General features: G+C 39.3%; 1 protein-coding gene across 1 annotated transcript in view; it reads left to right on the forward strand.

The window, feature by feature from the left end:
• csmd3b (CUB and Sushi multiple domains 3b) overlaps positions 1 to 27,244 on the forward strand; it is a 414,655-nt gene that overhangs the window by 335,548 nt on the left and 51,863 nt on the right. Inside the window, exons 21-43 of the mRNA XM_086281026.1 lie at positions 1,678 to 1,866; positions 5,692 to 5,792; positions 5,975 to 6,043; positions 6,185 to 6,341; positions 8,077 to 8,268; positions 10,438 to 10,564; positions 10,675 to 10,877; positions 11,203 to 11,394; positions 11,732 to 11,870; positions 12,457 to 12,644; positions 15,406 to 15,524; positions 15,725 to 15,800; positions 15,906 to 16,022; positions 19,182 to 19,295; positions 19,391 to 19,486; positions 19,766 to 19,969; positions 20,295 to 20,419; positions 20,966 to 21,062; positions 24,485 to 24,589; positions 24,667 to 24,785; positions 25,265 to 25,334; positions 25,891 to 26,007; positions 26,212 to 26,421. Coding sequence (XP_086137152.1) covers positions 1,678 to 1,866; positions 5,692 to 5,792; positions 5,975 to 6,043; positions 6,185 to 6,341; positions 8,077 to 8,268; positions 10,438 to 10,564; positions 10,675 to 10,877; positions 11,203 to 11,394; positions 11,732 to 11,870; positions 12,457 to 12,644; positions 15,406 to 15,524; positions 15,725 to 15,800; positions 15,906 to 16,022; positions 19,182 to 19,295; positions 19,391 to 19,486; positions 19,766 to 19,969; positions 20,295 to 20,419; positions 20,966 to 21,062; positions 24,485 to 24,589; positions 24,667 to 24,785; positions 25,265 to 25,334; positions 25,891 to 26,007; positions 26,212 to 26,421 — 3,126 coding nt within the window. The remainder of the gene's footprint in view (positions 1 to 1,677; positions 1,867 to 5,691; positions 5,793 to 5,974; positions 6,044 to 6,184; positions 6,342 to 8,076; positions 8,269 to 10,437; positions 10,565 to 10,674; positions 10,878 to 11,202; positions 11,395 to 11,731; positions 11,871 to 12,456; positions 12,645 to 15,405; positions 15,525 to 15,724; positions 15,801 to 15,905; positions 16,023 to 19,181; positions 19,296 to 19,390; positions 19,487 to 19,765; positions 19,970 to 20,294; positions 20,420 to 20,965; positions 21,063 to 24,484; positions 24,590 to 24,666; positions 24,786 to 25,264; positions 25,335 to 25,890; positions 26,008 to 26,211; positions 26,422 to 27,244) is intronic.

The raw sequence follows: 27,244 nt of genomic DNA on the forward strand, positions 1-27,244 counted from the left end.
TTCTCTCAGTCAAGTAACATCTGCAGTGACGAAGCATTATCCATGTATAATCATCTACAACAACAGACTGAAAATTGCCAAAAATAATATATGTATCCAAAATCTTAAACAACTTATTTTATAAACTTTGGTTTTGAAAACTGTTTTAGAAATTGGCCTCCAGAATACTTTGGGGGCTGAAAAAGTTTCTTTTTTGTTTGTTTTCCCACAAGTAGATAAACAGATAATTATTTTCATGCCAGCTTTTTACATCTTAACATTCAGTTGTGTCTTCTGCTGTTATTGACTTTTTAAAAAATGTGTCTTCTTGGGCCACACGTGAATAACTCAACCAACGAACTGGTGTGCTCAACTCTAAATTACTTAAGAGTGTGAAAGGTGCCGAGCTACAAAACACAGAATATTATGAATAATACAAAAAACAGTTTTGCTGTACTCTGTTGTTGTTGTTCTGATGGGGTTTTTTAGTTTTCACTATCTAAACTGACATCTTACTCCATAAATTGAGGACTACGTCTGTAATCTTATAAATTACTACAGAAAAAAGCAGATGGCTACACAATATTAATCTGAGAGCAATCCACTATTAAATGATGGTATGTGAGGAAAGGGAAAGAACAAGATGAAGACAGGAGCCCCTAACCTCATCAGAGGTCAGAAACATGCTGTTTTAGCTCTTTTCTCTTTAATGCCACCCTCCAATCATGCTGTCTTCTGATTTGCTGTTGCTCAGTGGCAAAGAGAAGGTTTGAAGAGCAGCTCGGTGGGGCTTTTATGCCCACAGTACCTATAATGATCATATTAGGAACATCCTACATCAATGATATCATGCAGAACCAGAAGTAGATTAAAAAAAAGGATTGGGTCTTGTGCCTAACTGTCCTTTCAGTACCCTCTCACTGACTCTGTAATAAAGGAGCAGTGGCCTGACTACACTGAGTGATATTTTACTGCCACCCAGATGGCATAAGCTGACTCTCAGAGTGCAACACATGGGAGGTGTCATGGGAGATTTGACTTGGCAGTGTTAAAATTCTCAACACGCACTTTCTTTCAGCAGTACACCCTAAAAAACACATCACATCATCAGTCTTAGCCAACTGAAAATAGCTTTGAGTCTCTATCTTGCTAAACACAAACTCAACAAGTTCAGCTCAGGGCGTGCTGGAGTCGACTCAGATCGAGAAATCGTGCCCTTCTTGTTCATTCCTACAGTCATGCAAGGATTATATTTTAATAGACTACATATTCAAGAGTTTCACAAGAATTACTGAATTAATTAAAAGGGCTTGTCCAGTGAGAGGGAGAGACTTCATGCCCATGAATGTATGCATGCATTCATCCTTTGGCTAATCCAAAATTGTTATTTAAGATTAGCCCAAGATCTTGGCCTCATTGTAAGTATTTACATTATTAGCTTAGCTAATTCTTTCATATTGCTTGCGTAATCACAAATATTATCATGCACTTGTTCCAGAATTCTATAAATAACATTAACATTTTATGTATTTACTTGCAGAAATTATGTCATATCTCCTACAGATAGTATGTGTAACATATGTGTCTGGTTATGGCTTTTTAGTCAGAAGTAAAGAAAAGTTATTTTACCTTTTGACCTGCTGTCTGTTAGTTTATAGTAATGTGTTCAGTGTCATTCAATTATTATTTTTTCTGCAGAATATACTTTGGAGCCATGTGAGGACCCCGGCATGCCTCGTTTCGGCAGGAGAAATGGCTACAGTTTTGGTGTTGGAGACACTTTGTCTTTTTCCTGTAATATGGGATACCGCCTGGAGGGCTCACCAGAGTTAATCTGTCTGGGAGGCGGGCGAAGAATGTGGAGCGCCCCTTTACCTAGATGTGTCGGTACGTGTTTAATTGTTACTGGTCAGGTGTCGTGGGTGTCTAGTTGTTTGTTTGTGGGTGTCTAGTTGTTTCAAATATCATAAATAACCAAACACATATATATGTATCTAATACATAAGATCCAGTAATAAAAAAGTCGCAGTGAACAGTTTAGTCCAGTGGTGCTTAAAATAAAACAAAAACAAGTCATGTCTTTATATAGTTTTATAAAATGTCTCAATAATTACATAAATTCAAACTCTTAAACCGATGGAAATCAAATAGAAATAACTAGCAGAACACCCACTGTGAGATCAGGGGAGCAAGGGACCAAGTAACCCTTCCCATAACAGGGTAACTTGTGCAAACCCTGGAGCCAAGCCTAGGGCTTGAAGGGAAGTGCTTGGTGCTTTGGTCTTAACCCTTGGGGCTATGCTGTACCCAGTCTGAAAGATCCATATGACCTTTCTACCCACAAGAGGGAATATAGAGTACTGGAAAGATGAGTCTGACTGCTAGTCAAGCCTCAGGTTCTGGAGTTCATGAAACATCAGTCAGCTCTTTACATTCTTAAGGATGCAGCCACGTCCCTCATGCTGCCCTGTGGGGAGTGCAGCAAGAATCAGGAGTGTCTGGCTCATTCCTGCAAACTATTCAGTCTTCTATAGCTGTAGCGAGAGTAGGATTTCCATTGTCAGCTATAATTCAGCAACCAAATTAACATTTCTACAAGAGCCTTACCCAGTCAGAAGCAGCTCAGGGCAGAGCCTCATTGAGATGGTTTGGGTGTCTGACTTGGACGACCCATGGGTGAGGCATCCTAAGTGAGGTGCTTGGGGTATGTCCCACTGAAAGGAGGCCCTGGGGAAGATCTAGAAGGTGATAGAGAGACTGTATCTCTTAGCTGTCTTGGGAATATCTTAGTGTGCCCCCAGGAAGGATGAGGTCCGGGCAGGACAGATGGATGGATGGATAGATGAAGAAGTAAATAGTGATTACAGTTAAAAAGTAACTCAGCTTCCCTTGATATAATCAATATAATTTATTTCCTTACCCATAAACCAACACAAGGCTCAGGTCTTTTGAAAAGGTTGTTCTTCCACCTATGAAGTGAAAATTATAATTGACCTCTGGCTGTAGCTACAGAAACATCCTTAATGTTCAACTGTTCCAAAAAATAAATATTAAACGGTCAGTCCAAACTTAATGGTACTTCAGAGAACAGCGTTTGTATCAGCCAATTTCCAATTAGTGGATGAGCAGAAAATGCCAGAGATATTTCTTCAGGAGTCCCTAGCAGGCTGACATTTATGTCCTGTTCACATTGCTTTATCACCTTTTATAATTTTGAAATTTACTGGCAAGGACATTATCTGAAATAATACAGATTTTTTTTTTTATACTGGAAAAAGTTGTAATTCCCCCCCCCCCGATACTTTAATACTTGTTCAATAAACTGAAGTCATAAAGCTAGACAGAAAACAATATTAAGATATACACACTATATAAAATCTTTGAGACAAGAGATTTGAGACAAACATCTTCGAAGTCAGAACACAGACTGAGAAAGGCTTTTACGATGTGATAAACATGCAATCAGATTTACAGTAGGTTTATGCACCATATTGAACACTAATCCAACTCAGTGTAACTGTAGCACTATGCCAGTAACACACACAGCAAACAAAAAGTAGCATGTACTACAATGTGAAGTAAAAGCCCAGTGTTTGAATGCATGAAAAAACAAGGATGGTGGTTTTATTATTAAAATGTATACTCAGAGTGGCACAGATTGCACTAAAAATATGCCTATTCGAATAAAAAGTCCTTCACCTGTGGACTGGAAAATGTGTTTCTATGCAAGGCTGTATAATTTTTTTTAATAATTAATCAATGCACAAATGAGCAATTGGTTTAAAGGACAAAATAATAAGTTCCTCACTAGGTTTTAAAAACATAGAATAAAAACAAGCAGTTCATATCTTGGATGCCACACATGCACATTTTTTGTCAAGGAAAATGCATTTAAATCTAATTTGTTTGGGCTAATAATGGAAGATGAAAGCAATCACACTGATTAAAAAGAAGAAGAAATACTGAAATATCATGCTTTTTGCCTGTCTGTGTCGGTTTTGAGCTATTCTGGGTGTATAAGGAATACTCAGGAGATTGTCTTTGATCAAGGCACTTTCCTCTCAATTGCTACCTTTACTCCAGAGAATTACTACCGCCTGCTCTTAAATAGATAGGATAAGTCTAATTTAAAGCACAAGTTTATCAGTGGGAATCATTATCATGTACAGTTAACCTCAGGGAATTCAGGCGAGAAGTGTGTAAAGTAAGATTTGATTTGGGTACAGTTAGTAGTATCTACAAGTGACAGCAGTAAAAGCACATAGCGAAAGAGACTCTGCATTTCTGCACTTGCTCATAGAATTAGTTATCTTACACATAATATTTTTGAGAAATTACAAAGAAAGCCAGACCAATCCAATTCTAGTAAAAAGCAGCAACACTATACGACTTTTTAATTTTAGGCTACATGTGAGTAGATTTTACTCTACAATCTAATTTTCAGCTTTGCATGATGTTCTCAGCGCCATTATACACGGCTTTGGTTCCTTCGTTCTTTCATCGGCGTGACAAGACTTATAATGCAGAAAGGTGGGAGTGATGTTGTGTGCTGCTGTTCTGGGGTGTAGTGCAGTTTGCTATATTTAGTTTCTGCGTATTGTGTTGCATTGCTGCATGATGGTACACATCACAGTTGAAGAACGGAGGAAGAAGGAAAGATTAGAGGACCAACAATAGGTTTTTCTTATGTTTTGGCTATAAAATAACTTTTTAGTTAGGGTGGGTCTTTTGTTATTTTAATTAACTGAGGGATATGCTGTGCAGGCATGAAGTATAACTTTGGTGGTCTGTGTTTGTGTTTTAACAAGTGGCTCTTTTTAATTCTTTACAGCATTTTTTTCCCCCCATGAAAGAGTTGGAGAGCTTCCAGAGATGTTTCTTTGCAGTTTGAGAAATCCAATGTTCTTTTGTCCTGTTTTTTTTTTTTCTACTTTTTTATTATTTCTGGATGCCATCAGAAGCGGGAGGAAAAAATAAAAAGAGGAAACAAGAGATGGAAGAGAATGAAAACTCAGGAGAAGTGGAAAAGGAAAGTTGATTGAAGTAAAGGGGAGCAAAGGAGGCACTATTCATAGAGTAGAGAGAGCGCAAGAGGGAGGAAGTTAAAGAGGAAAGAGAGAGAGAGGGTGAAGAGGTAATTTTCTAAATGGAAACTATAGCGGTGTGATTTATTGACGATATGGCAGCTGTAATACGACCATTACACTAGTGGAGACACAGAGAGGGAGAGGGAATGAAAAAGAGAGGAAAGGGACATAGATACTGTACATGGAGGGCACGAGTAAGAAGTGCAAAGAATAGGCAACTTCAGGTGAAGTTTGCAATCTCATCATTCGCATTAACTGATATATGGGGATTTTTAAAAAATTCCTACAGCCTTTAGTTAAAATATTTTTTCATTTATATTAAGAAGAAAGGAATTTGACTGATTATTACTCTGAGCACAGCCTGCGTTCCCCCTAGCTGCACAGAAAATGGGCAAAAACTTTTATCTGGTAGGACCAAACGGCTTTAAAAAGCCACAAGCCTCTTTAGTAAGCTGCAAAACATAGCTTTTGTTTATCATTAAAGCTTTAAATGCAGGTCAATTTGCGGCACAACAAAAGCTTGTTCACATGACCACTCCACATCATTATAAGCCTCTTAAGAATTAAACCAATGTCTCAATATTGTGCATTTTTTAATTGTCTCCTTTCTGTCCTCTGTCTTCAGCGGAGTGTGGTTCTTCAGTCATGAATAATGAAGGGATACTGCTCTCTCCAAACTACCCAATGAACTACGATAACAACCACGAGTGCATCTACAGCATCCAGGTCACAGATCTTAACGTTTCAGGATATACATGACATGAGTTTTTATTGAGAAAAATAATGGTATTGATCATTGCCTGTGTTTAAGAGATGACAAATGTATTACCAGTCTTCAAACCTTTGTGAGGGTTTGTCACCTGCTATGTGGGTCATTAGTGCTCATTTTGATTTGATGTTGACCTCAGGTTCAAGCTGGGAAAGGAATCAACATCTCTGCAAGAACCTTTCATCTTGCCCAAGGCGATATACTCAAAGTAAACTCACTCACACATACGCATATGTGGTCATTGCTCTTGCCAGATATCAGTGTCAAACACAGATCAGCAAAAATAAACGAATTAAATTAGTTCATGCTGCATGTGATGCATCCGGTGTGCATTTTGCTGTTCTTACAGATTTATGACGGTAAAGACAACACAGCCCATGTTCTCGGAGCATTTACTGGATCATCCATGTTGGGGCTGACGCTCATTTCCACTTCAAACCACCTCTGGTTGGAATTCTACAGCAATGCGGAAAACACAGGAGAAGGATTCAAATTGGTGTACTCAAGTAAGTTAGCAGTGAACACCGCTGTTTAGTATAGAGCTAAGGCCTAATCTGTTTCTCCAAGACTTCTTTGAAGATTCATTCAGGAGGTGACAAAAGAACCCAAAAGAACAACATGTAAAGAACTTCATGTTCCACTTGCCTCAGTTAAGGTCAGAGTTCATGAAATGGGAGTTTTAGAGTGGCATAAGACTTAAGTCAGATTGAGATTCTTTGACATGACCATAAACAGGCTGTTCATGCTCGTATCTGAATTAAAACAATTCTGCAAAGAGGAGCGGGACAAAGTTTCAAGGCTCACTGCCAGTTATCACAAATGCCTTATTGTACATGATGCTGCCACAGGTGATATAACCAGTTATTAACTTATTAGGGTTAGCAGACAATTACATTTTCACACAGGGCCAGGCAGGTTTGAAAATCTTTGCTTAATAAATAAATTAGTCATCATTTAAAAAGCACATTTTGTATTGACTCTGCCAGTATCTTTGTCTAATCTTTGATTTTTTTGGATTATCTTGGGCAGATGTAAATACATTTTAGCCGTATGTCTCAAATTATTAACCAGTTAGATGCCTCATGACAACTGCTGATTTCTGATAAATCTAACAGGCTCACTAGAACAGTTTAACTCTAAACGGTTGGATGGATCACAGAAGTAAATGTGAATTTTCCCACTGAAACGATCAGAAGAAACATGTCGCGTTTGATTAACAAAGCTTTCAGCGTAGGACGAAGTGGTAAAGGTGTGTTTTGATGTTCACCAAAGCACACCCACATTTGGCAGTGCCCTCTTAGACGCACAGTTGGAATTCTAATTGTTTAAATGGTGTCATGAAGGGTGATAGCTTAGTATTATTCGCTTTGAAGTTGTGTTGTCTCTGTACTGTGTTGGTGCAGAGGATGGCTTACTTAGACCTTTGCTGTTTTCATACTTTTCCAGGTAGAAGTTATTTTGCCATGTAAAACAAAGCACATTAGCAGCAGCAATTTTGAGATTGTAGTACTTTGCCTCTGTTTGTTTGGTGTTACATTTGATATAGAGGCTGTAATTCAATGAAACTCCCGAGATGTGGTCGAATGAATAATGCATGGTGGTTTGCTTCCTTATACATATCTAGCAAAGAGAGAACAATTTTAGATGGGAAAACTGTTCACACTTCATGTCAGGATGATGACAAATGTGCAATTGTTGCTCAATAGTAAGTATAGCTTTCCAAATAGCCATTTTTTTTAAGGATTTATACATGCACCTACAGCAGTCTGCCAGGAGATAACTCAAATCCCGGTGCACCTTGTCTTCCAGGTAATGCCGTAGATCAAATCCCGGTTATGGTCTTATAAGGATAAGCTATTTATATACCTATTCATATCTCGCTCTCCAAAACTGCGAACAAATTTTCCGAATATTACCATGGAAACTGAGCTTACACTGACTGTGAAAAACAACATTAAATTGGATAAGGTGTATACACGCTCCAGTATCATTCCTAATAATGGTATGTCTCATGTATCTTTTTCAGTTTCGTTATTAAAACGGGATGAGAGCTTAACAGGATCTGTGATACCAGCATGGTCATAAACAGAATCCTTGAGTGAGCCAGATATTAAGGGAATATTGCTGCGCATCTAAATAAAACTAATTCTGTTTCTCTTGTGGGCTTTGGATTTCCCTTAGTGAGTTTTTAAAAAAGTACGTACTGTGAAGCTCTTTTTTCTTTTTTATGACTCTTTCTAGGTTTTGAGTTGTCTCATTGTGAAGACCCAGGCGTGCCTCAGTTTGGCTTCAAGGTCAACGACCAAGGTCATTTTTCTGGGAGCAGTATCACATATAGATGTGAGCCTGGTTACACTCTACATGGGGCTTCTACGCTGAAGTGTATGACGGGTGAAAGGAGAGCCTGGGATAACCCTCTGCCTTCTTGTATAGGTACGTCCTTTAGTATCTGAAGCCAATAACACTGTGAAAGAAGGTCTGATGAAAACACACAAACACACACAGAGATTTTTGAAGGCATGCAGAGTCCTCCACAGATGCATTGTGTTTCCGACCTTGAATAACATTCTTTAATAAGCTTGGGAGGGAGAGGTAATTTTATTTCTAAGATTTAAATTGATCTTGTTGCATTTAATGCTGTGTAGTGTGTGTTCCACAGCACTTACTTGAATAGATTCAGAGTTACGCGATAGCTGAAAAGTGTGTTGGTATCATTTCAATAAAAAATCAGAGCAGGATCTTTCCAGTGAATGAACGTCAATGTAATTATAAATTCTTTACGTCTGTGTATTGTGTTCTTTAGCTGGGATGGCTATTTATCTAGAATTCAGCTAACACACACACACCTTTAGGTATCAGGAAGCATAATTATACAAGGTTTGCTCTGTAATAGATTAGAAAGTGACTTGCAGCTTTATGCAACATTTGATTGCAGGATGTTAATTCAGTTATCTGGAAGGAAAACAGATGGGGGCCAATTTCCTGTAGAATCACCTTTCTTGATTTTCCCTGGATATCACACGCTGTTGTAGTTTTAAAGTCCCAATGAAAAGCCTATTTATTCGGCATTATACCACCTGGAATCCCTCGGCCCAACTGATGCACTACCTCTTCTGCGGTGGCAGATTTTCTTTCTGTTCCTGGCGCCTGCCCTTATATTCTCCCAGTGCTGTGTTATGTACTCAGACATGCCCCGACATAAAGCACACATAACCTCCAGGCAACTCTCAGCACACGAAGAGCTAAGCGACAAACACTCTGTTGAGAATTTCTTCATAAACTCATTTTATTCAATTTGATTTGGCTTTGTTTAAAAGCATTCTGTGGAGCAAACTCCCCACTTAGTATCGACACATTGCTTAATACTCAATTATGCCATCGTCGCCTTTTTAATTCATTTTCCAAGGTTTCAAACTGATGCAAAGCGACCGTCCGAAGTATTGATATCGAGAAGTCGACCGTAGTCTTTCACTGGCTGTGCAGTTTCGGGCTTCTCTCGCTTGGAAAATAAACACACACTCACATATTTATCAGTGTACTGGAATGAAATACCTAAAACGCTGTGATTTGAATATTATTTGAACTTAATTCGGATGTGTTGTTATTCCTTCCAGTTAGCACATGGTTGAATGATTGCATCCTCTAATTAAACCCAAACAAATGTTAGGCTTATTTAAAGTGACAAATAGAATGGCTGCTTTGCATGGGAGCTATAAGCATAACAGCCAGTCCAGTGTTTTAGGACCATTTTTTTTCCCTTCACTGCTGCCTCTGAACTTTCTGATTTTGGATTCAGACTAATAAGTCTCCCTCCTTCACACTATCAATAATGAAAGACTCATAAAACTACTGGCTGAAATGCTCTGACTTTATATTTTAACAGTGACACGCTGTGACCTCATCTAACCTCCAGTCTTAATATTATATTTCTTCTTCTTATTACTCACAGGTTTTCCTTCTTTACCCCCTTGGTTCTCTCCTTTTCTCTCCCTCTTTCCCTCTCCCTCTCTCTTTCTCCGTCTTTTTTCCTTCCAAACTCTTAATATCGCTCAGATTACCCGAGATAATATATTCCAGTGATGAAGGGAGGAGAGCCTGAGGGAGGGGGAACATGGAGAGGGAGGAAAAGCAGAGAGTGGATGAAGATTGTGAAAATATATAACCGAGAGAGACAAAGAGAGAAGGGGGAATTATTTTCTGTTATATAATGTGCTGTGATTTCTTTAGGGAGGAATGCAAGATCAGCACTTTGTGTCTTCTTCCTCCTCTTTTCTCCTCTTCTCTTCATCTCCTGCGTGTGATATAGAGTGAGAAAGGCAGAGAGACTCAGCGGATAAGAGTTAGCTTCTTTCTTTATCCATTTGTCTCCTTGGTGATCGTTTAATCAGTGGCCTCTGAGGTGCACCTACTGGATCTGATTGCCTTGACAAACAATTGCCACAGACAGATAAATGGTTGGCTTGTGACAGCGCACATACACACACATCAACTGGCCATCGGTTGGGCCGCGGTGATTTGTAATGTTGTCACAAAGGCGCTAATCAAAGAGATGTTTACAGTTTGTTTTAAAATAAGTGTGTGTGATGTTATTTATCCCTGTAGCGGAGTGTGGGGGTCGTTTTAAGGGTGAGTCGTCAGGGAGGATCCTTTCCCCCGGATACCCTTTCCCATACGACAATAACCTTCGCTGCACCTGGACCATCGAGGTGGACTCGGGAAATATTGTGAGGTACAGATGATCGCATTAAGGCTTTTGATCGATACGTTAAGCATAGTGTAAACTCATGTGTGAAGTGAAACATATTCTTGCTTTAATTAAACTTTATTCTTATTTTACAGCCTCCAGTTTCTGGCCTTTGACACTGAAGCCAGCCATGACATGCTGAAGGTTTGGGATGGGCCACCTGAGAATGAAATGTCTTTGGCAGAGCTCAGTGGGTCTCTGCTCCCTGAAGGAATCCACTCGACCCTGAACACAGTGACGGTTCAGTTTGAGACTGACTTTTACATCAGCAAGTCTGGATTTGCCATACAGTTTTCTAGTAAGTGATGAAATTAAATCTAACCAGAAAGATATCAAATATAACAGATAGGTATCATTTAGACTACTGTTGTTGTGTCTATGCTCTTCAATGGGTAGTTCCATCAATAATAAAGGGAATAAAAAGCTATATAATTATGCTGCTTCAAAGACCTTCACCTAACTGGAACAAAATTAACTTACGTAGGACCCATTAGTTAGTGGAAGTGGTGCAGTTTTTATGCGTTGGGTTAAAGCATTAGATACCTGGTGTGACACAGTTTTCTGTAATTGTTCCCCTCTTTCTCCTCTATTCCCTGCTTTGTTCCTATCCCCTATCTGTCCAGGCTCAGTAGCTACAGCCTGCAGGGACCCAGGAGTACCGATGAATGGCAGTCGTAGTGGAGATGGCCGTGAGCCGGGGGATTCAGTGTCCTTTCAGTGTGACCCAGGATACGAGCTCCAGGGGGACGACAAAATAACCTGTATACAAGTGGATAACAGATACTACTGGCAGCCCAGCCCACCTGTCTGCATAGGTGAACACTCCAACTTTCATATATTCTATAGGGACGCACAATAAATGTACTGCATATACAGCTGGAGGTATTGTCTCACTCAAGGACACATGTGTCTTTGACTTAAAGGAGAGCTGTATAAAAAGGGCACGCTTTATTCTATTCACATATTTTCATTCTTCTGCTATTTAATGAAGCTTTTCATTCAGTAGCAGTTTTCTCCACACTCTGTTGCATGGTACACAAAGGGTTTTGTTTTTTTTTCTGTATGGTTGAGCTTGAGAGAATATTTAAATGTTATGACATTTCAAGGCTTTGTCAAAATGAATGTCAATCTTGACCTGTGTTCCCACTTTAGCTCCTTGTGGAGGAAATCTAACAGGCTCCAATGGATTTATACTCTCTCCGAACTACCCGCATCCTTACCCTCACTCAAAAGATTGTGACTGGCTCATTGCTGTCAACCCAGACTACGTCCTGTCACTGGCCTTCATCAGGTAACCTACAATGCTACTTTCCAGTTCAGCTCGATTGAGCTTTTTAAAACCTCTTTACTAGACAAATGTTACTGCCGAGTGAAATGTGAAATGGAATGACAGTAGACTAAAAGCCTGTCCAAGCTGAGCTGGCTCCATTTGAAGACTGAAAACCTGGATATCCTTTTTTGCTGGCAGTAAGTTCTAATACTAAATTTTCTGGCAATCATTTCAATTTGGACAAAGTGTTGGAGCAACAGACCAAAAGACTCTTTTGTAATGGGTTGGTGAAAATTACAATTTTTAGGGTATTTTTCCTGCAGGTAAACGAGAGTAAAGTGAAATAATCAACCTCATTTTTGCTTTGTGCAAGATTGAAAACCATGTAAAATTATGACTTTTTTTCAAGAAGTGGGAACTTTTGCATTTATGTGCTTTGGAAATCTATTGACCTTTCACCACTTTCAAAAGCTGTGCTTGCTTTGTGGTACGAATCACAAACAAAACAACTCTAAAAACCACTGAATTCATGGTAGATACTTTGTCCTTGAATTTTTGTTGACTTTCTTTCTCTTCCTTGTTTGTCTCTGTCTTCCTCTACCTTTAGTTTCAACATTGAGCCAAACTATGATTTCCTGTACATCTACGACGGTCCGGATAGCAACAGTCCGCTCATTGGTAGCTTCCAGGACAGCAAACTCCCAGAGCGGATAGAGAGCAGTTCAAATACAATGCTTTTAGCGTTCCGTAGTGATGGATCGGTTTCTTACACTGGATTTCACCTGGAATACAAAGGTATAATGGTCTGCTAACTGTACCACATCTCTCATTTAAATTGAATTCTTACTGAATCAGGCAGCACCTAAAACTACACTTTGCATTCTCACAGAGGTCATATTAATAACACAGGCAAATTTTGATAAAGTTTAATAGGCAAAGAAATTTGAAGTATAATCACATTTAAAGAAGAGAAAGGAGTGCATTTTTTTCCTGCAACATTTAATAGTTTATAATACCGTGGGTCACCTCTCATTTCTTTGTATTTTACTTTTATTTAGGTAAATCTATGAAAAATGTCAAAGATAACATAGTTTGACAGGCATAAAATAGTATTTTTGCACCAGCTAGGTGATTCTCAAAGGGCTGTTTGATGAAAACTTGACATGTCTTGTATTGTGTCCTTAAAAATTGAGGAAAGTGGACAAAGGCCTGAAACAGAACCTGAGAGATGCATCTGGCCCTTCAGTCTGTCTCCTACTGGCCAAAGCATGATCAGAAATGGTCTCAGTGGAAGGGTGGCTGTCAAGCGTATGTCAGACCTACACTGAAAATCAGTGGCAACAGGTCTTATTGTGAATTTTTGATTTGCATCAATGTGTGCTGACAGGCTAAGAAAAAAGATACAACAGTGAGTGCCTAGAGTCATCTGTAAAACACAGTGGAGGTTATGTCATGGTTTGGAGCTGCATTTCAGCCATGGGTTGGCCTCCCCAGAGCTCAGACCTCAACAATATTGAGGCAGAGTGGGAAAATCTTGGAGAGAACAAAAGTTTGACAACACCTGCAGAAGGCAGGTGTCCTTCAAGAGTACTATCCCATATGGAAAAGATATATATAAATCTTGTAAAGTTTGTATCTGTCTTGTGTGAAACTTGTATGAAAAGCATACAAGAGTGAAAACAGATATAAGATCCCTTGAAAAATTATATAATGAAACTTGTATGTTTTGGATACTTACTAAAACAATGTATGAAAGTAATGAGAAAGTGGCCACTTTCATGAGTAAATCATGTAAGCCTTATATGATTTACTCATGAAAGTGGCCATTTTCATGAGTAATCACATATAAGTTTTTACTATTTCTTTTCCATATGGGATTCCTCAGAACAACTCAAAGAAATTACAAGAAAGCTGTCACAGTCTGGCGAGGGCAGACTGTAGGTGTTGGCAAAAAGGACTCAAACGCAACTCCATAAACTGAACGTGGCGTAGATTTAACAGAAAATAAGCCGTTTATTGAGGCCAGCAAAAGGGGAGTACAAACAGCAGGACACAGGTGAACACTAAACCATAGCCTAAACTGGGTGAACTAAAGCTAAACATGAAAAACCTTAAACGGGGTGAACTGACATAGAATGCTGAAGTGAGGGTATGGATGAGCAGACGACCTGACAAATGACATGCAAAAACAGAGGACTTAAATACACACATGAGGTGATCAGGGGAAGTGGAGACACATGAGGAAACAGCTGACTAACATGAACCTAATGACAGGAGCAGTGAAGCTAAATACAAAGAACCAAGAACACACGACTCCTTCCAAAATAAAACAGGAAACATAATGAAACGCAGACATGACAACCAGAACTTGACAACGTAAGACACAGACATGAAACACATGAAGAGCAGGGGAGACTTAACATGGGTTGGAAACACGAGGGGGAATTAATAAGAACTAAAATCACCTAGGCATGGTAACAAATGAACTTAGAAAACCTGAAGGGCTTAACATAAACTATAAACATCAAAATGAACTAAAACTCAAAACACTGGGTCATAAGACCCAGGACCGTGACAAAAGCTTCCCTACGAGATTCGGGGCTGTGTTGAAGAATAGTTGGGGTCACGTCAAAATTTGACTTTCAAGCTTGTTAGAATCGTACAAACTGTGTTTCCATGTTTTCATGCACCAATATCCAATTTTCATAGAAAAATATACAAAAATGGAAGTGGCACACTACAGTACATTTACCTAACTATATATCACTATATATATATGGCCACTACATGAGAGTCAGTCTTAAGTTATTATGTTCTTTTCTGTTTTAAGGATACAAACAAGGAAAGTTGAAACATTTCAACTGCAAGGTTTTTTTTATAGCCATTGATTGTTGAAAAATAATTTCGAATCTTTAAATCACCTCTGCTTGATGTTGTTTTCTGTCATTTGTGTTTTTCTTAAAGAAAGCCATTTGGGAAATTACTCCAAGATTTCCACAGTAAACATAATAGAAACTCATGATGACACAATTTCAGCAGAATATAACAACAATATTTTCTTTTACCTCACACTAAGACCACTCACACGTTGGTGTATATACATGTGTACCATGCTAAATTCAGGATGAAAGAGAATTATTGCTCTCTGCATAAAGTGCCCGTTGAATCAGTGTCTGTTGAAATAGTCTGTCAAGGAGGTGTGAGTTTGATTCATTTGCACAAAAGAGTCAACACTGACTTTGCATGGACTGAGAAATTAAGTCTTAAGTTGATGCTGGTGGCCACTAATCTTTTGGGAGGGGGGCCAAGGCCATAATTTACAAGGTTCATGTAGCACACAAAAGCCGGGGGATGAAGTTATCGTTCTTGCTCCATCTTGGCAAAGACAGCTAAGTCAAACAGACTGTTACAAAGGCCAACGGAATGCCTGCCTCATTTGATTATTGCAAGAGACTTAGTTATTATTAATTTGCCCTATTATTCATGTGTGCCTGTCACTTTTCCTTTGCCTCATGTTCTCTCTAACTCACACTTGTTTTTTCTTTACTCCATCTAGCCAAGCTGAGGGAATCTTGTTTCGACCCAGGTGTGGTTCTGAATGGGACCAGGCTGGGATCTGATTATAAGCTGGGCTCGACGGTCACCTTCTACTGTGAAGCAGGATATGTACTGCAGGTACAGCCACTTGGATGACTGAGGGGTTGACTGAATTTGGGATTTGGGGATTTGAGTAGCTGTTTCTTAGGTTGCTGGATGGATTGTTCATTGGTTTGTCGAATGGCTGGGCGGGTAGAAATTTTTAAACGGTGTTGGTTGGCTGGTTAATTAGTTACGTGGACTGGTTTTCTTACATTTTCCTTTTTGTCTGTTTACAGGGTTATTCTACTCTGACATGCAGTATGGGTGATGATGGCAGACCTGGATGGAACAGGGCATTACCTAGCTGTCAAGGTAAAAAAAAAAACCATATATGTCACTCACTCTATTTAAGTAGAATTTACTTGTATGGAATTCATTGTCACTGCTATCTGTTTGTGCACACGTCTGAATCTCCAGCCCCGTGCGGAAGTCGTTCTACGGGATCAGAAGGGACTGTTTTATCTCCAAATTTCCCGAGAAACTACACCTCCGGACAGACCTGCATCTACTCTATATCCGTACCAAGAGAGTTTGGTGAGCTCAACAACCTATGCAGTACATCGTAGTACAGACATGCAGCTGTGTTCAGCTTTGAAAGTTAAACATGTGGCCACAAGTTTCTTTTCAAATAATTATTGTATTGCTTTTTTTTTTACGCTGAAAAAAAAGAGCAGCATTAAATCTTTTCAGATTTATTGCGGGAATCTTGTGGCGCCCTCTGAAAAGCTTCCTCAGTGTTTTGAAAACACGCAGAAACATCAGTTATATTACAAGTGATAAAAAATGTGCTTTCTAGCCATTAATTTGTCTCTAGGCCTGAGTTTCATAATTGTAGTGACATTTAGAGATGAGACTGCCACATTTGAGTGGTGGTCTCAAAGCCAGACATAAATAAGGATATGAATATTATAGCAGATTCTTCATGTTACAGTGAGGCTGTGCTGAGAGGGTGATCATTAGGGGGGGTAAAAGGCTTCTGCTGGAAAATAACCTGTAAATAATTCCTTATTTTTGCCACAGCTGTTAGGAGTTTTGTCTGGAATATTTTGGTATATTCATATCACTCAAAATTCAAGCTGAATACAGGATTGCATTTTAATGTATTCTAGTGCGACTCTAATCTACACGTGTGAGTGGAGCATCACTGTATTTAACAGCTCTGGAGAGAGCCTGCAAGTGGACACCAAGTTAGACTTGTGTTGTCGAACTAAGAATGCCATCAATGTGGAGATGGACAACTTATATTTGTGCCTACAATATCAGTTACAACATCATAAATGAACAACATTGTTGACTGATTATTAGAACTATTTGCTCATTGAATGTGAATTAAGCTTTAATAAACAATCAGTAATTGGTGGGTTATGTCCAATTATGCCCTGGTGGTGTTATGAATAAATCTCAGCTCTCCCTAAGGCCATGGATGGTTGATGTCTCATTATATTTGCGCTTTTGGATTTTCACCTCCATGTAGAAATTCTGAGTGAGAGGAGCTAACATTTGGTTGGTCTGCGTGTTGTATAAGACACACAGAGAGAGCCTTCCCAAAACTCCCACACAGAGTGAAAAGACAGATTGTTTTGTTAAGTTGCAGCACTGCCCATAATTTTTAAGCAGCTGTCATTCTTGTGTAAAATATCTTGTTTTTAATTACAGCAATTGAATGGTCCAGGCTGGAGGTTGCAGCAGTCCTGCTGTTTGAACTGTCAGGCGATCAGAGATGTAGGAATCGAAAAAAACTCGGCTGGTTAATGGTCAATGAGGTTTCTCCCTTCGTGCAAATGCCTCTTTCAGTTTTACCAGCACGTAGGGAAAACCCTGGGCATATGTCCCGTTGGAGATGCTATACCTCCTGTTGGATGATTACGTGGCAGAGGACACCCACTCAGGCAACTCATCAGTAGGCACGGGAGCTCCACAGGGATCAGCGCCCAGTTTTCTCTCCAACTGATGTTAGGAAGTAAAGAGACCTTTCAAATGAACAGTCAAACATTTAAAATCACCTGATTTTAAATTCAGTGGATCAGTTCAGACTTTGGTGGACTCTAAGAACTAGATGGCTGACCCGATCTCTAGGGTCTATATGATTTTACATGCAGAGGCGTTTCTCTAACAGAGAGCGATGAGGTTAACATAGCAAAGGACAACACTGCTGTGATCATTAATTCCTTTGTGTCTGTGAATGTCTGTGACTTTGTGTGGGCTTTTTTATTAGTACCGCTGAGGTGTGTTAGCTATTCCCTGTGTACCATCATACTTTATAAATTCATGAATCTGTGTGCAAATGTTGACGAATGTGTACTGTATTTTGAAACAGTTTCAGGTGTGAACTCCTCCGCCTGCTGTGCAGTATGTCAATATCACAGCAAGGAATGAGGGAAACTAATCGCTCTGATTTCCTAAAAATCCTTACATAGTGGGCAGCGATGTCTGCAGGCAGGCAGAAACCATGACAGGCCAATAAAACATGACAATAAGAGGGTAGTTTACCATATAAAGCTAAACGCTTTCTTAATGATTTGTTTTAATCCCCTTTTTGACTGTGGGAAAAATTCGGTGGCGACTGAAAATCCATCGTTTCCGTCCTGCTTTGCTTGTCAATAAAACAACATGAGAATTTTCACGAAAGCACAGAGGATCGTTTGTGAGCCAGAGCTATGTTTCCGCAAAATGTGACTGAAACCTTAAAAGAGATCCTCAGAGAGAGGCAGCCTTGTATAAATTGACCAGTGACCTTCTTATACCAGCATATCCTTGGCAATGTTCAGATTTAATCCTTAACACCTCAGCCTTTGGGGCCAAAGTGAGAGCAAGGCGGGGTGTGGAGGTGATATATATGTGCATGTGTGCAGTGAGTGGAAGAGAAAGCTCCAGATCGGTGTAATTTATCCCAGAGGACTTTTTTTTTAGATAGGACATGTGCTTCGAACAATAAAACTACACCTACCAATTTACATCTTCAGGTTACTAATGATTGGTTTGATGGTACAGTGATCATTCGAGACAGAGCAAATTGTACCTGTTTGAGAAAATACCTCCGGGACTGTCTAATGCTACCTGCCCGTACAGCTGCACTCTGAAATTTAATCTTTTGTTACTGTATGGAAGTATTGGGTGTATTTCCTTCCTCCTTTCCTACACATCTGTCTTCCAGCGGTAGCATGTCATTAATTGCCAAGTCCCTGCAGGTGTTCTTCGCAAGGAAACGTGATTGGATCAGTTTCAGTGTGTGAGTGGCACTTCAGAGTTGACAGGTTACCGCCTTTGTTATATGGCTTTCACTCAAACTTGCAATACAGAAGAAAGGACAGAAAAGCGTCTTGCTCTGCTAGCGTACGTTACCAAATCCAAGTCGGTCTTTGCAAGATTAGCATCTCCCGCTAGCTGACAACACTGATACACTGTTGCCAATTGATGAGGAGAAGGGTGTGGGTGGCGGGGTGGTGGTGTTGACTACAGCATGATGAAGGCAAGGTAGCGTTTTGACTAATAAGTGTTATATAATTTTATACCAATAGTTGGCCTCAAATAGAAGGTGACACTGCAGCTTAATAACATTTAAATTAGGTATTACAGGTTAATTTTATCATTGGAAGGTCAGCAGCAGACAGTGGCATGGAATAATAAGTTGCTGCCATTCAGTTGCAGTTAATTCATCTCTTTCTCTCTTTTCTCCCCCATTTTTACCTCCAGTTCTCTTCGGCCAGTTTGTGTTGTTCCAGACGTCTCTTAATGACGTGGTGGAGATCTATGACGGACCCACTCAACAAAACACGCTCCTGTCTTCTCTCTCTGGGTCACACTCTGGTAAGGATGGTTGATTTTAATTGTGGATAGTTGAACAGATGACAGTCACTCAGCCTCAGCCTCATAACGTGTTGTTGCTTCCACTTCATCTCTAGGTGAATCTCTCCCTCTGAGTTCAGGAAACCAGATTACAATAAAGTTCACCACAGTTGGACCAGAAACCGCTAAGGGATTTCATTTTGTCTACCAAGGTCATTATTGATATTATTATTGCCATTTCTATTATAATGATGAGCATTTTTTTTATTACTATGCATTTATTACCATGCATTACTGCATTGTTTGCTACTTTTTCAGTTAAACAGAACATTTTGATTGTACACATCATCTTGAGTATGCGTTTTCTCGCCCTTTGTTACATTTATTTAAAGAAAATTTTAATTTGAAATTTTAAACATGTTTCCCATATGCAGTGACAGTGATACACTTCAGTTTATTCACTGGGGCACTTTCTTTTTTTTCTCCTTTAGCTGTACCCCGGACTAGCTCCACCCAGTGCAGTTCAGTCCCCGAGCCACGCTTCGGGAAACGTCTTGGTAATGACTTTGCAGTCGGCGCCTTGGTGCAATTTGAGTGCAACCCCGGTTACACATTGCATGGCTCTACTGCCATTCGCTGTGAGAGTGTACCGGACAACCTGGCGCAATGGAATGACACTTTGCCAACATGTATAGGTAAATATGAATCTGAAAATCAGACACAGGACAGAAGAGTTTGTTTATCTATTTCTGAATGCAGTATCAGCATGATTGCACAGTAGACGCTCATAACTGAAAAACAATTTAAAACAAATACAAACAACTGCAATCCATATGCACTCTAGTCATATATGTTATCCAGATAGGCTCTTTGGTATCTCTTTCTGTTAAGGGCATGGTTGGAATGGCTCACTTTGTCTTGCTTTCCTGTAATTTGTCTACAAAGTGTTGTTTAACCTCTGTTTTTTTTCTCTCCTTTCTCCTCTACTATGCTCTGTGCACTCACTCCTCTCTCTCCCAGTTCCCTGTGGGGGCGTATTGACCTCTCGCCGCGGGACTATCCTGTCGCCTGGCTACCCAGAGCCATATGACAACAACCAGAATTGTGTTTGGAAGGTCTCTGTCCCAGAAGGAGCTGGAATACAGGTAGTAACTGTCACATGCTGCTTCCTGGCTGACCTATGTATCATTGGCTTAAAAGCTGAGCAGGCAGGATCTCAGGGAAGATAAGATATTATTAGAAGGATGAATGGATGGATGGTTTCTGAGAGAGGGGCCATCCAGAGATAACTAGATAGGATCTAATCATGAAAGATAAGGCCTGATTGCATGTAAGCTAAACTGCTATCACGGACAAATACAAAGGCAAAGATGCCTTTTACCCAAGGTGCAGTCCCTTGAAACGACAGGCACCTCAAAGTGTTTGTATATCCCTTTGATTCCTTTCCTTCCAGCCTTTGATTTAAAAGTAGAATGATAATTGTTTTTGAAGCTGCTCCGTCTCAATAGATTGTTTTGTGAAACATTTAGATTAAAAACAGTATGTGTGGGTTTTAATTCTGTCAATTTAAGCTTAATAAACTGTTGAACATTGTACCAAATGCAGTTTCATAGCAATCTGGGGAATTTTACTAAAGACAGACAAAAAAAATCTAAGAATCACTTGTGTTTTCTTTTTTTCTCTCTCTCCAGATACAAGTCGTGAGTTTTGCCACTGAGCATAACTGGGACTCTTTGGATTTTTACGACGGTGCTGACAACCATGCACCAAGACTGGGAAGCTACTCTGGTAAACTTTTTTCCATCATTTTTTTATGGTGTTACTCAAGTAGAACTCTATAGTGCTGGGAATAGTTCAATATTAAATGCACTAGAAGTGACATACTCGAAGAAAATATGGGAATTTAAGATTACAATAATGTACAAGGTACATGCACGAGAGCCCACAGTTACGCTATTTAGTCTAAAAGGAGTGCAGTCCATCTTGTGTGAGATTTATTGAATTTGTATATATTTAGTGGATAACAATACTGCATTTTCTAGCACAGTACACCAGTAACCATCAAACAACCTATTTCTGATTCCCAGTTTTGCATCATTGAAGATCTATAGTGGGCTGGGAAATGATTACTAAGGCATTATATATTAAGGTTTATACTGCTCTTATGGAAGTAAGTCTGATACCAAGCAATTGAGTTTTCAATTAGAGATTGTTATGCTATTTATCAAATGCTTCAGATAATTTCAGGAAGCTTTTCATTCCACTGATAACTAAACAATAAGAAGTGGATTGTATTTTAGGCTGATCACAGCCAGTCTTGACAGTTAAATAAATAAAATGTGAAATCTGCTCATGTGGCTTCCTGCAATTTGAGTTAAGCTGGATGCATTTAGCGTCTCAGCAGGAGCTGAGTTACTTACCCAGTAAGGCCTGTGTCAAAAATCTCCTTTGAAAGATATGTAAAAAATATCTTTTGCAAAACTAATTGATCCTCTTACAGCCAAATTTCCCGTTAGGAGTAAAGATGATCTGTCAAACTCAGTATTAGTGGAATTATTCATATTTGTTATTGGTCCCAAAATTTACTGCACTGTGTTGTTAGCGAAACCTTTAAGATAACTTTTCTGCACTAATGATTTTCTTATCTTGTCTAAATGATGATATTTGTTTTTCTGCTTCAGTGAAAAGCAACAGTGTTATGTGAGTCATAAATCTGTTTTTGGGGCTTGCAGAACTCCTCTGTGTTGGATATTTGTTTTTGGTCTATATCTTTTGACTTATTTAAGCTGCTACTAAGTCCTGATGTGCTAAATAGAGGGCACGCTGGGCTTTCCATTGATATCTCATGTGTTTGGGTGGCTTCTTTTAGCTGCAAAGAGGAAGGAAATCACACAAGAAGTTCAATGGGAAAATTCCCTTTTCCTCAGTTCTCAGGAGGATTTACAAACTTATTGCTCTCAATATTTGTGTTTTATATAAAATTGTTGATTTTCACTTGTACCTGCCATATAATTACCTGAAACAGTAAGCGGGTCCAATGCAGCTGCTCTACATTGCCTCATGCTACATGCATACCAGAGGAAACTGTGGCTAGAGACTGCAAAACGTCAAATTATTGTAACTGTGTCCAATGAACTTGCGATCTTGTTGCTTTTAAAATGGCTGCTTTAAACACGGGGACCAGCTCTGCGAACACTTGCTGTCAGTTGTGTCAAAATGGACAGAAAGACAAGAAAGCAATAAGCTGTGTAAGTTATTCGCAGACATCCTGCGTTAAAAAAAAAATTCCCAGTCACTGCTTACATTCAGGGTCCTGACAGAACCTCATAGTTTCAAAACAGAAATTCAGAAATTGCCCCACAAATAGTGACGCAGTTGCTGGAGGACAGCGATTTAACTGCAGAATGACACAGGTGCACAACAACCCGCATTTTATTCAGTTCATTTCAATTTATATTTACTTATATAGCACCAAATCACAACAACAGTTTTCTCAAGGCATGTTTTAAGGTAAAGACCCTTCAATAATAAAGTGCTTTGCTGAGAGTGGGAAGGAAAAACTCCCTTTTAACTGGAAGAAACCTTTGGAATAGCCAAGCTCAGGGAGGCGCACTGGTTAGAGGTGAGGGGAGGAAGACAAGACAAAGTTAGGGTGTGGAGGAGAGCCAGAGATTAAGAATAACAATGATTAAATCCAGAGTGACATTTATATAGGAACATAAGCAGAATACAACCAGTCAGCAGCTGAGTTGAGACTTCTGTAACAAACAGATAAATGGCATCTGAGTCAGACCACACAGGTTGCGCTCCACCAGATGACCTGTGCAATCACCTTGCAATCAGAAGTGGCCACCAAGTTTTGGATGCAACATTCTCAAACTCTGGGTGACGATTCTTTGAAGGAACCACTTGCAAGTGCAAAGAAATGCATTTTCAGTGCAATCCCTGGGCAAGTACCAGTTTTTCGTACCTGCAAGAAGGTTGCTGTCCTATTTTCACTCTAGTGTGACTAAGCCATAAAATGGAAATTCCCTACAATTTCCCAGCACCTCATGTCCAACCAAAATGTCTGTTCAGTTTGGATTTAACCTGTATTCCAGATTTACTTTTTCATATAATTCAGACCACTGCCCAAAGGAGAAGTCATAATCTCCTCAGGAAACCTATACTGCTTTTAGGGAAGCAAAGTCATCTGGGTACCTCCTAGTTGTATTAAATAATCTATGAGAGGACTTGACATCTTTATAGTAAGCTAGTTTAGAGATTATATGGAACACAATTAGAATAACATTATTCTATCTGGATTTCATGTAAAAATATAATTAATGAATAAATCTTTGTAGGGAAGAGATGGATCTTTTTTTTATTAGGGTTAATTACAACTCTTAATTAATACTGTCATCCATCCTCAAATAACTGCGATAGTTAAATCAATGCAGTTAATTATTTTGGCATCAATCAGGAATTATTATTATGGGGAAAAAGCACTTTTTATTTTCCGTCATGATAATGAATGATAATGTAAAAACAACAACAGGGGGGCTGCAGACTATTCAGCAATGTGCTAATTATTTTCCCTCACAACAGGCAACCAATAACATCTACTGACCCGTTTCACTGCTGATCTGTCTCTGTTTCTGGCACACCTGCCAGCGAGCACAACACAATGCAAATCGAGCCTTTTTTTATTCTGAAGTGGTGATTGCGAAATATAAATCCACAAGTAGCTTATATCAGGAAATGTTGTTACCACTGTTGCATCTTGAAGCATGCCAAGAAAAATAAATGGCATTTCTGCTAATAAGGAGACTGGAGTATGCTCATATTCCTTTGCATAAAAGATCATCTAATACGTTATTTTGAAGGGTCGTGATTATACTGACGTGCTGTGCCAGCTTTGCTTCAGTATTGCATCCCCATTTTCTTTTTTAACTTTGTACTCTCCCCTGCCACGCTAAGTAGGTCAAACCAACATTTGAAAAGTGGTTTCAAATAAAACAGATGTCTCAAATAAAAGTAATTCCCTTCTCCCTCCTTCGAGAGCACTTCACTAACAAAAAAAAGTAAAAATGTAGGTTTGGGAGGCCTTTGTTGTCTCCTTTGCTGTCAGATAACTAAGATCATGTGCTTTAAAGGCCTTAGTTGAAAAATGAGGAAAAAAATGTGATCATGGCCCTCTGTTCCTCTTCTCCTTTTCTCCCTGCTTTCAGGCACTACTATCCCCCCTCTCCTGAATAGTACATCTAACAACCTCTATCTCAGCTTCAGCTCTGATATTAGTGTCTCAGCTGCTGGATTTCACCTGGAATATACAGGTACATCTATATCTTTAAAGCATTTTTATCAGAGGCATGCAGTATTTCCAAATAATCATGTTATTTTTTCTTATTAGCTATTGGTCTGGAGTCATGTCCAGAACCTCAGACTCCAAACTATGGAATTAGACAAGGAGACAGGTTCATGGTGGGGGATGTTGTGCAATTTTCGTGCGAACAAGGATACTCTCTTCAGGTAAAAAATCCACACGTTGGTCCTTCTTTTCATATTAAGTGGCAGATGAACATAAATCACAAATACTGCTAGTTGTTTAATGCAAACTGATTTCCAGATATCTAGGTTTTTTAATGTAAAAGCATGTTCAGCTTTGCCACCATTCATTCTTTTTATCCACTGGCTGCATAAACCAAAAATTATTTAAAAGAGTCAAAAGGAAACCCCACTCTCAAGTGGTTTACACAGCTCTTGCTAAACATACAACTCTGATGTGGTTTGCATAACTCCTGAATAATGCATGTCTCTGGTGTGGTCTGCCCAATTTTTGTACAGTATTCTGTCAAGTTCTGCTTAATATACAGATCTGTACTATTAATGTAAATGCACAGTGATTAATGGAAAAAATGTAAAACAGCATGTTTAAATCAGTGCAGTCACTGGCAGGGATTTCTTTAGTCGTTTCTAAGAAAAGATTGTGGTTGCTTTTATCATTTTAGGGCAATGCCCATATAACCTGTATGCCCGGACCTGTTAGGAGATGGAACTATCCTGTACCGCTGTGTATCGGTAGGTGTTTCCTCAACATTACACCCATCCACACACACATATGCATTCAAGCCTGGATGTGCTGGGAAACATGCAAAACTTCAGTGCTGCAGAAATGATGCAATCAGCCTCCACCGCCTTCACTGGCTCTCTGGGAAATAAGCTGTTTGATCAATTTACTCTCCTGTGATGAGCTGATTATTTGGTATTCTGTGCAGAATACTACTGACATAAAGCTAAATCAGACCCTGCCATAAACATGCAGAGCGAACCAAAGCGTCAACATGCACAGAGGCAAAGTCTGCACAAACAAGCCCTGGACACATTTCAGCTCAAACAACGCTAACATGTTTAGCGTGTGCATTAATTAAAGTCAACTTTTTATTTAAACTTGCAAAATATCAGGTTATAGATATAAAATCTCGAGTCAGTAGCGGTGTCTTTTGAAAAGAGAAGCATGTTTGCTTCCTCCTGTGAGGCCAGCCTCCTGCTTTTGATGTGTTGCTTTCAACGCTGAAACACTCTTTTCCTTTTTTCCTTCTTTCTGTGTTATTTATGTGTGTGTTTGGGTGTATAGCCCATTGTGGTGGGTCTATGACAGATGTAAGTGGAGTGATTCTAAGTCCTGGTTACCCCGGCAACTACCCCAGTGGATTAGACTGCACATGGATGGTGAACTTACCTGTCGGCTTTGGTAAGAAACACTGTCAACTTTTGAGTAGAGTTTAAAACAAGTGTTTTCTTTGAGTTTGTGTGAGAATCTGTTTTCTCTGTCTGTAGCACTTCTTTCTTGTTTCTCTGTTTGCTTTTGGTTTTGGTGATGAGATAAAGTGCAAGTATTTTTCAAGAGACTTTATCCGTATAACGTCACGCGTCGTATTGCTTTTTTCTTTCCCAGGCATCCATCTCCAATTTTTGAACTTCTCCACTGAAGCAATCCACGATTACTTGGAGATCCGTAGCGGAACGCTGGAGACGGGCTCTGTCATTGACCGATTCAGCGGCCCAGTCATGCCCAAACCTCTGTTCAGCACCACCCACCAAACCAGCTTTTTTTTCCACAGTGACTATTCACAGAACAAACCCGGGTTCCACATCACGTATCAAGGTAAACGTTGCTTCTAAAAGCACCTCTCCGACATCTTGTTTACAGCGATCATTTCCTAAGAGAGACAACAAGAGCAGACCACGACTGTTGCCGACGTGGAAACAACTGTCTCACTGTGACTTGATTTCTCAGGAGCGATTACCATAACAACGAATTCATCTACTGGGATAAAAATGTTTCTTGACTACAGAAGCAGCTTGCCAAAAAGATTACTGGGTGCATGCAGGTCCTCAATTTGGATTAATTTCAATGATGAGAGGAGTTTTATATTTATTCTGTCTGGCACTAAAATGGTTTGAGTAGTCTTATATTTATTATGACAAATCTTGTAGATAGCCTAAATATGTTTCGCCTAATTCCATTAATGTGAATATTACAGTGGCTGATGAATAATACCTTTTATCTCTTGACAGCAGCACTGCCACAGTGTTTTAAAACGGGGAAAATATGAATACCCTCAATTTCATTTTACCCATTACCATTATTTCTCCCAGTGTTTGTCTGTCTCAGTGACATGTTTTCCTTCCAAGCCCTGGCTATTGTAGCACCGGCTGCGGACAATTATGCAACAATTATGTTTTAACTTCAAGCTGGCGGATGTGATTTGAGAATATTTTGGCATCGTGTTAAAAACGAGAACTATCTTTTTTGATGCAGGATGGCCGCATCTTTCTTTTTTTTCTGTGACAATTTTAAATTCTAGCTGAAGATTGCAGATTTTTTTAAGCAAGCCAGAGGAATACAGAGTTACAGTAGTCATTTTTTCTTTTAAATTAACTTATCCTTTAATTACAAAGTAAAGATCATTTAGCATTTGTCTCCG

This window comes from Aulonocara sp. 'chitande type north' Nkhata Bay, linkage group LG22 (genome assembly GCF_057382095.1).
Source record: "Aulonocara sp. 'chitande type north' Nkhata Bay isolate Kocher_YH1m ecotype deep benthic linkage group LG22, A_spYH_male_GT1.1, whole genome shotgun sequence".
Lineage (NCBI taxonomy): Eukaryota > Metazoa > Chordata > Actinopteri > Cichliformes > Cichlidae > Aulonocara > Aulonocara sp. 'chitande type north' Nkhata Bay.